Below are 11,011 nucleotides of genomic sequence, written 5' to 3'. Positions count from 1 at the left end.
GAGAAAAAGGAAAAAAAAAAAAAAAAAAAAAAAAAAAAAAAAAAAAAGGTTCAGGGGGCCTTTTTAAAAAAAAAAAAAAAAAAAGAGAAAATGTCTACTAGCCATCAAGGCACTCGTGTCTGTTGGTATTAAGAAGAAACTTCATACAGTTATAAATCTTTAGAAACTTCTTCCAGTAGTTTCTCCACGTGTCTGAAAATCGGTTGAGGTTTGCGGTTAGTAAAATGTGAGTCTTCCCATCCTCCTCTCAGCTTTCTTCACAAAACCCTGTTCCATTCGGGAGGGTTTCAGAGGTATTAGAGAAGGCCGTCCACGTGGAGGGGTTTGCCCAGAGCGCCTGTCAGCAGACATGCTGAGCCTTTTACCTTTGATCTTTTTGCAGACGGAACCCCTCCCAAATGCCTGGGGACTCCTCCTTGGATTACTGGGTTTGAAACAGAATTTTGTGAACGGCCTTTTACCTTCGACCGGGAAGAAAGGTTTGTGCCTTGTGGACGTTCTGTGCTCTCTCCCCGGGACCAGCAGGGTGACTCCTTTGTCAGGGACGGGGAGGGAGCGTCTTCCCGCTGGGCTCACAGGAACGTGGCCAGTAACTTTCTGGGAGGAAATTTCCTTGTTTAAAAGATGAAGTCAAGTGTCCAGGGTTGCCTGTGGTTTAGAAGGAGGAGGGGGTTCCAGAAAACTCCGGAGTGGACGGGCAGGAAGGATGCCCGTCCCCCGGGAGTCATCCGGCCTCTCCTCCCTGGACTGTGGCAGGTGGGAGGAGCCACGAGGCAGATGTCTTGGAGGGCACACATGTGCTCATCCTGCCTGCCAGGGAAGCTGGCTTCCAGAAAGATGGGTGAAGATTGGGCTCGGCTCCTGTTTTCCTGATGACTCTGCAAAAGTACCAGCAAAGACAGCTGCTCTGACGGGTGCCTTCGGGGCAAGGCCCTGTGCAGAGGCCCTGTCCTTTTGTGTATCCGCAGTGGGTGGAGCTGTAGGCATCTAGGATAGTGTGGTGTCAGGGGGCACATTTGACTTGGGGAGGCAGAGACTGTGGGCAGATCATTTAACTTCCGGGTTACGCTGTTTGTTCATCTGGGAATGGGTGCGTTGGGACGAGACCATCTGGCCGTGCCTCCCAGGACTGAGGTTTTCATCTGTTTGCTCTCTAAAGTCGTGTCAGTAGCAGATTACATCTGGGGAATTCTTGCCGTGCTTTGGGACAGAGGGGGATGAGGTTCGGGGTGGCCTCGAAGGGGCGTTGTTGGTCCCTGCTCAGGAGACAGCGGCAGGAGTTGCCTCTGGAAGTTTGAGGGCGCTGTGCCTGATTCGCCCCTCGTTGCCGCCTGGAACCTGGACCGGAGACCCGCAGAGCTGCAGGGCTGGTCTAGACGGGCGATCCTTGGGCTGGCAAAGGGCTCGTGTCCTGCCCTAATTCAGGCCACACGAGCACCCGCGTGCGCCGTGGAAGCCAGAAGGCATGAGTTGGCGTGCTCAGCTCAGACTCCTGGATGGAGCTTCTGGTTGATTGAATTAAAATGATCTTTCAGTTGCTTCCTGGCCTATGGGAAGTTTTATGGGTACTTCTGTGGAAAATGCATCAGTTCTTCTCATACGTGGTTTTCCTTGAAACCCGTAAAGCTTAGATTTTACCTTTGCAGTTAACAAAAAGAAGTATCTGGTTCAAGTCTGCAGCTGTCTCCGTGTTCTCTTCTGGATAAAACCTTATAGGCTTAAAGTGCCGAGGAAGAGAGCAGACAGCCCCTCCTCGGTGCCCCTGACTCAGGAACCCTGGGCGTTAAATACGGTGTGTTTCCCCAGGTAGATGGGAAAGCGGCCCTCTGATAAATTACTGGAAGCATTTAGTGAACCGTCAGAGTCTGAGTTAAGAAAATCACTGTTACATTTCCAGCAAGTCCTTGAAGTCAAAATGGGTACTCTTTTTTTTTTTTTTTAAATTGTGATACAATACATGTGACACAAAATTCACCATTGGCGACATTTAGTCCATTCTCAATGTCGGGCAGCCCAGAAGGGGTGCTTATTTGTCTGGACGGCACCGTTGTCATAAGACTTAGTGGGTTAGGGCTGTGTTCCCAGTGAGTGAGGTAAGTGCACACGTGACTTTCTTATTTTCCAGAAGCCTTGCTCCCTTGACTTGAAGCCAGAGTATTCCTGGTGTGTTTCGGAGGCCGTCTGACAGCAGCGTCAGACTGGAACGTTCCATCCTTTGTTCCTCTGCCGTCCTGCCCGCTCAGGGCTGCGAGGGGCCGGCTGAGCGCGCAGCTCCCTGCCTCCCCCGGCTGGCTTAGAGGCCGTGTGGTTTTGTGGTCAGAGAGCTGCTCTGGGGCCTGCGAACGGCTCTGCCAGGTCTCCTAACCCTGCACTGCTCTTCCAGATGTGGAAAGCTTCAGCCGGCCACGCCGTGTCCCTCAGCCAGGACGATGGGGGAGCCGACGACTGGGAAACCGACCCCGATTTTGTGGTATGACTCTCCGCCTACCTGGGGTCGCTTTTCCTGACAGTGTCGCCCTGACCTGTTGTGTGTTTTATAGCCCAGGGTGTGGGCTTCACCCCTCCTTTCTTTTTCTTTTCAGAATGATGTCAGCGAAAAAGAGCAAAGATGGGGGGCCAAAACCGTGCAGGGGTCTGGGCACCAGGAGCACATCAAGTAAGAGCCTTTCTCAATATGGGTCTGAAATGGTGTTCCGAAAGCCGAAGGGGGAGAGGGGACGGGGACACGGACCTGAGTCAGCGGGGGGGACACCTTCCTGTTGGCATTGCGTTTGTTCTGTCTCGTGACGTGGTGTTTATGGTGGGTGAATGTAAGACACGTGTATCGATTTACGTGTGTGTTTGTGTGGGCGTGCATACACACATGCTCAGTAACTTACAACTCCCATTGCAAGTGGTTTCGTACGTACGGTTCCAGGGAGCCTGCTTTCGGATTGTGGTCCTCACCGAGGCACAGGCCACCTGGCTTTGCTTTCTGCAAGTGGAGTGTCACGCACGAGAGCTCTGATGCCTTAGACCCCAGACACCCCCTCCATAGTCTCTCTCATTTTGTTATAACTTTGTTACTTTATCATTGTCTCTTGGGTACTGTGAGCTGAATTCCAAGCATTGTGTTTTCATAAAAGCTGAAAACAGGAGAAGTGAGCGAAGCATGTCGCTGCCTCTGCCTTGGTGCTCTCTGAAACCGCCTCTGGGGCAGTTGGTTTGCTTGTCAGGAAGTGTATAAAGGAACTTTTAAAGTATGCTCAGGCTTTTCCTTTAGGCTGCGCTGGCTTTGGCGTGTGCCCTCCCGTTCCCTAGTTGTGACAGTGTCATCCCTGCCCGGGTGCCTGTTCGGGCCATTTGCAGAGGGCCTCTCTATCTTGGCCCGGTGTCTTTGCAATAGAGTGCAGCTCTGCAGCTGAGGGAGCTTCAGTAGATCCTGCAGAAAGGAAGACGGCGTCTGCAGTGTGGGTGTTTAGACACGAGCGCGTCCTCCCTGACTCGCTGAGCCCACACCCTGCACCGATGCCACTCGGCAAGGGCCCTGGGGCTGGCTGGAGAGGACCTTGAGCTGGGAACTGACTTGGGTCTGGCGCAGTCCCGGCTTGTTGCTGCGGGGTCAGGCTGACTCCTGAACCTCTAAGGTGCCCATTTCTCTTCTCGTCTCCTGCTCCCTGTGGCTTGGAGACATGGTCAGGAGGGCGGACAGAGAAGAAGCGGACTCTGGTGCATCAGCCTCTGGGTTGGCTAGAATTGAGAGAGAGCCTTGGGGAGTAGGGCTGATCTTGGTGCCTGTGACCCTCCAGGTGTGTCAGGGTAGGGTCCTCCTTCCCCTGCTCATGGTGGGGTGGGTGGTGTCCAAGCCTGGTTTGGTTTTTAGCCACACTTCCGGGACTCTTGTGCTGGTGTTGAAGCTGTGGCCATGGTGTCCCCTGGGCAGAAAGTTCCCATGCGGGGTGGCCTCCATGCCGCTCCGGGGTCTCCTGATGGTGACAGCTGCAGAGGCTTCCTGGATGCCGGGTTTTGACCACATCTTGTGATCTGTTTCACTCTCCCTGGTGTTGAAAGTAAAAATGGCTTTGAGGTTGTAAATTCTGAGTCTTTCATTTCACCTTTGAATGTATGAAAAGCTGGAGTCCCTCGACTAAAGAGAAGCCGTCTCAGCATTTTGCATCACTGGGCTTGGGCCGGTGCCCTCGGGACATCTAGGGTGAGGGACTGTTGACTTGGTTTCCCCTTTGCCTCGGGGTGACGTTTACAGAACCAGCTCTCTGCGCTCAGTAGCTAATGGAGTGGAGAGGGTTTTCTGTGTGTGAGATAAAGACAGTTCACGTTTCAGGACAGCGACTTCCGGGGTTTTGGGGTGACTCCCTGCGCACACTCACATGGCTCTGGGGTCGGCAGGAGTAGACGGCCTGCCGGCAGAGTGCTGAGGAGCGCACAGCCGAGGCAGGGGCCTGGGAGGCACCACGTCCGAGCCCTGCGGATTTGCACAGATAGCGTCACCTGTCCTCATTTATCCTCCTGGACGTCAGGGACGCACAGCTGTGTCACCGATTTGTTCCTCTTTTGTCCCTTCCCTTCCAGCATTCACAAGCTGAGAGAGAATGTTTTTCAAGAACACCAGACCCTCAAGGAGAAAGAGCTTGAAACGGGGCCAAGAGCCTCCCACGGTTATGGAGGGAAGTTTGGCGTGGAGCAGGACAGGATGGACAAGGTGAGTGCACGGGCTGCTGGGCCGTGGGCCTGGCAGCTGTGACCCTGCACGTGGCTGGCAGAGAAGGCACTCAAACCTCCTCCTCAGATTAAAAGTTTTGAGTCAATTTGTTGAGGATGAGACTTGCCCAAAGTAGTCCTCTCCCGATTGACCCTACTGGTAAAATACTCTCGCCTTTTAGAAACTCTTTTACGATTCTCAGAATTGCTGGAGAATGGGTGATGTGTAGGGGGACCCGCAGGCCAGCTCTGTGACCAGGACAGAAGTCCAGAAGCATCTTGACCAGATGTGTCGTCACCACTGCCCGCCATTCAACGTGTAGCCAGTTGTGTCAGTCTGCAGACCAGAGTCCAACCTGGGCCCCACTTCCATAACACGGGTGAAAATTCGGCCAACGTGTGTGCTGCTTTCCTTCGTGCATTCAGTGACCTTCAGAGAGTAGCCAGGCCCTCGGTGTAAAGTCACGCCCACCAGGCTGGGGAGCACTCGCTTTGTCTAAGGGCTACGGGTGGGCCTCTTGTGAGCCATCTCCGATAGAATTGAGATGTCCAGGGGCCGGCCCTGTGGCCGAGTGGTTAAGTTCGCGCACTCCGCTTCAGCAGCCAAGGGTTTCGCCAGTTCGGATCCTGGGCGCGGACATGGCACTGCTCATCAGGCCACGCTGAGGCAGTGTCCCACGTGCCACAACAAGAAGGACCCACAATGAAAATATACAACTATGTACTGGGGGGATTTGGGGAGAAAATAACAGAAAAATAATAATAATGAAAAAAAAGATTGGCAACAGTTGTTAGCTCAGGTGCCAATCTTTAAAAAAAAAAAGAGAATTTAGGTGTCCAAGTCCACGGTGATGGAGGGTGTTGACTGACTGTGTCAGCCGTTGACAGTACTTCAGGCCTCCCCTACCCTGAGAGAAGGGGCGTGGATCAGCTCCGGACGGCCGATTCCTCCCCGGAGAGAAGACAGAGTAGATGGCGGGGTGATTGTGGGCTCCTCCAGGCAGGCAGGTCTTGACAGACACTGCAGACGTCCGCATGGAGGTGCGTTTCCCAGGCTGAGCCGTGCTAGGTGGTTCTGACCTCACAGGTGTTTGCCTTTATTCTGCATCGGAGGAAGAGCGTCAGCTGATGTTGGGTTCTGGTCTGTAATGCCACACCCGTTCGCCTGGTGCACGGATCAGAATCGGCGTCTGAGCTGGGCACCCCGAACCGGGTCTGAAATTAGCCTGGAGCTGGAGTCGGACAAAGAGCAAGCTGCGGGAAAGCGACAGGGTGTTTCCCAGCGTGCCGGCGTCGTTCCCGAGACATCTTGACGGGGCAAGTGGGAGCACAGTCATCTTTGGATTCTAACAAAGTCTGTGGCTTTTGGTAGTGCAGAGAGACAGACAGACAGACAGACAGGAGCCCGCTGTGTTCAGGGCAGTGGGGGGATCGAGTGGCTAGAAGCTCTCCCACCCCCAGCAAAGCCCGTGCTCAGGACCTTGGGGAGCTAAAGCAAGGAGAAGTTCATTATGAATCTGGGCCCCCAGCTCTGGGTTGGAGAAGTGACACATCGGGAAAATAACAAAACCGTGTCAAGGAAGAGCTTGATGACAAGACCCTTGTCATTTCTGGCTTCTCTGCTGCTGCGGGCCTGCCCCTTTCGGCAGCCAGCCTCACTCCGCCTAGCCCCTGGTAATCAGGCCCTTCGAGTCCAAGAAGCTTCCCTCCTGAGCCCCTCCCACCCCGCCTGCCCACAGCTGCCCTCCCCCGGGCCTTCTCCCTGCCCTCCTCGGCTTCCGTCTGTCGTCATCGCTGCCACTGCCGTGGCCCGCTGTCCTTTCCTTGGAGGCTGTGCCTGTCCCGGCCCGGGAGGTCGCTCCGTGGGTGTCTCATGAGTGCCGGGCTGTGCTTCCCGGGCCGGTGCGTCAGCGGGACCTGGTGGCCCAGGGAAACGGGCTCGCCGCCCTTCAGCTGGGCATGGTGGGTGGTTGCCGTCAGAGGCGAGTCCAGCGGGTGCTGCTGCAGGCCCCATGCCTCCCCGGTGCCTCACTGCACCTTAGGGAAGGTCAGCCGTCAGCTCATGTGAGCATGATTGGACCCGTCTGCTATCGGAAATAACTGAGACTCCAAACCCAAACAAGTAGCCCTCAAGTCACTTGTAACGTGTCCTCTCCAGGAATTCAAACATCCCTGAGATCTCTGTGTTAAGAATGGAGGAATATGTGATAGAGACTTCCGCAATGAAACACGTTTTGGGCAAGCATGTTTGCGAGAAGAGTGAGGACCCGGAAGGTGCACCAGCCAAGGGGTCCCGTCTGTGCTGCTGTCTGAGCGCCGCTCGCCCTTCCTTCAGGGTAGCAGGTGGCCGTGGGGCATGCTGTGGCTTCGTTCCTCATCTTGCCACGTCCTAAAGCCAGAGGGTGTGTCCAGGCCTCGGGACAGCCCTGCCTGGCGCCGACTGTCTAATAACAAACGTGATTTTCTCAATACCAGATCAAGGGCAGTTTTGGGAATAAGTCTGTTTCGATCAAAAAGCTGGAAAACTTGCCAAGTTGTGACTCGGGCTTTATTTTCAGAACAGTGTCTTAAAACTTCTTTCTGATTAAGACTCGTGCTGGAGAGTCCCTTCAACACGCTGCCCCCGGTGTGGCTTTGTCGACGTCTTCTGGGTGAGACGCTGGAGGCCACAGGTGGGTGATGTCTGCCCCAGAGGTGTCAGTTGGCTGCGGATGGCAGAGCAAACCTGGGAAGAAGAGAGAGTAGCCCAGCTCTGACGTTGAGAACTTTACTGGTTTTTTTTCACTGCGATATAGAAAGAACGGGCACTGAGTTGCCTACCGAGCATCAGGATTGGTGTTGACCCTGCTCTAGTTGCATCCTGAACCCACTCGTTTTGTGAAGTTCTGGATAAATGAACTGGAAGTGTGTCTGTGGTGCGCTGATGGCCCCCTTACTGCAGAGCCACTGTGGCTGGGGCACTTGTGAGGCAGTGCGGACGTGCCCGAGTAAGGATAAGGGGTCAGATGTGCCTTCTTCATGCTCCACACTGGGTCATGTGTCAGTCACATCGCATGTCCTCACTGCCCATGAAGGGGTCCATGACCACTGTCCTCTCTGATGAAGGAGCCTGGGAGGTGGCGCTGAGCTCGAAGGGTGGGGGGACCCGTCAGGCTGGGCAGGGCTGTGGGCCACTCTGAGTTTGGGTAGTATTTTTGCTTTGCAGGCTGTGGGGTCTCTGGCAGCTACTGAACATGGTGGTTGAACGGCGGAAGTTGCCTTACACAACATGGAAATGAATAGATGTGGCCATGTTCCCAAAGCTTTATTCACAAAGAGCTGGGGGTACTGGCTGTGGGCCTCGGCCCCGGTTTGCTGACCCCGCGGTGGAAAGCCCGAGGTTTACCGCTCGGGGGCCGCATGACCTGAGCAGGAGGTGGCTGGACCCGCTCCCTGCCCCGTCAGTGGGATGAGCATGGTGTTGGTGAAGCTGGAACGAGCCGATGCGGTGACAGGCCCTGCCCCCTTGGATGGGGTGTCCGCTCAGTAGGTGGTGACCCTGAATGAGGATCATCACTAAAGCACGTGTGTCTGTAGTTCAGTTTGTTAGCAAAATCAGTATTTTTTGTCCTGTTCCCGGGTCATGGGGTATGAAAATGCCTCAGCTCAGCAGAGTGGCTGGCTTGCCCGCCATCTTCCTGTAGACGGGTCATAGGTGTCGTGTTGCAGGCACCGGCTCTGGTTTCTGGATGGGGGTTGGCCTCGTGGTCCTTTCTTCACGCCCGTTCATGTCAGAAGCCCCGCAGCCCGGGTTCTTGGGCGGCTTCCGGGGGGCCCGAGATGGAGGGAGCGCAGTGAACAGCTGCACCTGGGCCGCGACAGTGCAGGCCCCCAGCAGGCAGAGAACTCCCCCGGGCCGACTTCGTCCTGAGTGTGTTTCAGTAAGGAGCGCCTCGCTGGCCGAAGCGGGCCGCCCCTTAGACCCCGCACGGGAGGAAGTCTGTGTGGTGATGCTGGTGGGCGCCTAATACTCTGCGTTTGCAACCTGTTCTAGTCAGCTGTCGGCCACGAGTACCAGTCGAAGCTGTCCAAGCACTGCTCGCAGGTCGACTCCGTCCGGGGGTTTGGAGGCAAGTTTGGTGTCCAGGTGGACAGAGTTGACCAGGTGAGTGACGCGTCCAAGGAGCCAGGGCCCGGCGAGGGCACGGGGCCGCTCCCTTGAGATCAGAGCTGGCTGCCACGTTGATGTGCTGCCGGGCTTGTCCTCTTGAGGGAACACGGAGGTGCCCCTGGCTCTGGGACTGCAGGGGCCCCTCCTCCTCCCCAGATGCTCTGAGCTGATTGGCTGGCTGGGTGAGGAAGCGAGAGCGGTAAAAGCGTAAGGGCCTTTTTCACTGTTTGCTGTAGAAATCCCCGTGCTGCTGTCTGCTCATCAGAGGGACTTATATTTGCCTAGGAAGGTGCCGCTGGGGACCATATCCATCTACCCTCCCTTCATGGATGTCACTGTGACGAGTGATGTTCAGAGTAGAATCGTCAGAGCGCCACACATGCCCATTTCCAGGGCTGCGCTGAGTGTCCAGATGCTGTCCGCCGGCTCTGGGCCTCTTCTGATTTCCTGACTCAGGGCTGTCACCCTGTCTTTCATATCACAGCATCGAGGGCCTGACTCAGGGCTGTCACCCTGTCTTTCATATCACAGCATCGAGGGCTTGGCTTTGTACTTAGACCTCGGTCCACTTTCTGGCTTTGCTGCGCGGCAGCCGTGGTTCCGCGGCTCCTGTCTGTAAGGTGGGGTGGTGGCGGTTCCTGGGGCTGTGCATGCAGTGCACCTGGTGGGGCGTGCCTGATGCCCGCTGCGGCGCCCATTCTTGTTACCGACGTTCGTGTTGCTCTTGGCAGAGCCTGTTGGAAAGCTCAGTTTCTCTGTGGCAGGAGGGAGTTGTCCCAAGGTGGCGGTGTGTGCCTAAAGTCCTAAGCCAGACTCGCTGGGCGGCTGCCGGCCCCTGGGGAGGACGGGCCACCCACTGGGCCTTGTTGGTCGTTTTATGGCATGGAAGTTCAAACGCCAGAGCTTGGGGTGTTGATTAGACCTGCACTCGGCTTAGGAAATCAGAGCTCAAAAAGAACGTGGTTTGGTTTTAGAGATTTCCCGTGTATTGTGGACTCAGGTTAACTCTCGGAGGCATTTAACAACGCATGTCGCCTTTTGTTGTCACTGCAGTCTGCCGTCGGCTTTGAGTACCAGGGCAAGACCGAGAAACACGCCTCGCAGAAAGGTGAGCTGCAGAAGATGCAGGTGTGGGTGGGAGGGCCGCGCCGGGGAAGGGGCCGGGGCGTTTGAGGCCTCTTCCTGGGGGAGGGGTGTCACCGTGGGGAGACCCCACTCTCTCTCGTGGGTGGCTGTGTCATCTGGGTCCTGTGTGTGTTGTGGTCCCCATCACGCCCCTAGAATCCCTGGTGTCTCGCATCTCTCTGGTGCCCCACACTGCAGCAGAAGCTGCCTTCCCACCATCCTCGCAGTGTCGCCCTGGAGACGCTGGCTCTGACGTTGCTGGCAAAAAGCCAACTTCCCCCAAAGGATAGAAACCGCAGCCGTTGCGTCATCGGTGTTTTCCCCCCGCACGTGCGGTCTTTAACGCAGTGTTGGCGAATCTTTCTTAAGTCGTGCTGGTTTCATAGAGCCCTTTGTTAAAATGAAAGCTGGTCACTTTCCAAAGCATGCGATGTATGCTTTGCAAGTTTGCTTGCTTCTGCCTCCTGTGTGTCGTCAGATGACCCGGGGAGTGAGCGCTCCATCCCGCAGCGCTCCAGGGCCCGTTCTGGCGCATACGCGTTGGAGGGCAGGTCTTCTCTGGAAAGGGTTTGTAGCTGCGTAGCTTTCTCCATTGACTGACCTGTATCTGAGCGGTGAACTTCCGAGGTGGGAACGCAGTTCATGTCTGCCATCGTGAATGAAGTGCCCCTAACAGGTGAAAGGGACAGTGTAGACTGAGTCTGGCGTCACGCGTGGGTGACAGCGGGTGGCTTGTGTGTTTTAGAATGTGTGCTTGATCTCTTCCTGAGTTGCACCGTGAGTCGTTTCTGTTCTGGTTTAACCAAAGTGCAGGGTTAGCTCCTGTCTGCTCCCATGCCCACTGCTGCGTGTCTCCACAGACTACTCCAGCGGCTTCGGTGGCAAGTATGGCGTGCAGGCCGACCGGGTGGACAAGAGCGCCGTGGGCTTCGACTACCAGGGCAAGACGGAGAAGCACGAGTCGCAGAAAGGTCCGCCCGGGCGGCGCCCTGCAGCCCGTCCACCGCGCGGCCTGCCCCCTCGCCGCTGCTTCCCACA

General features: G+C 55.8%; 1 protein-coding gene across 1 annotated transcript; it reads left to right on the top strand.

Annotated features, from left to right (window-relative positions):
* Window positions 1-325: 325 nt before the first annotated feature.
* LOC124234572 (src substrate cortactin-like) lies at window positions 326-11,006 on the top strand (the record flags this gene model as incomplete). The annotated part of the gene is made up of 7 exons (XM_046651912.1): window positions 326-479; window positions 2,384-2,470; window positions 2,583-2,656; window positions 4,570-4,699; window positions 8,732-8,842; window positions 9,902-9,956; window positions 10,834-11,006. Coding segments are annotated over exons 2-7 (630 nt in total), but the record flags the coding sequence as incomplete, so codon positions are not given.
* Between the last annotated feature and the right edge of the window lie 5 nt (window positions 11,007-11,011).

The sequence above is a fragment of the Equus quagga genome, unplaced genomic scaffold (assembly GCF_021613505.1).
Source record: "Equus quagga isolate Etosha38 unplaced genomic scaffold, UCLA_HA_Equagga_1.0 91071_RagTag, whole genome shotgun sequence".
Lineage (NCBI taxonomy): Eukaryota > Metazoa > Chordata > Mammalia > Perissodactyla > Equidae > Equus > Equus quagga.
This window is presented reverse-complemented; position numbering and strand designations above follow the sequence as displayed.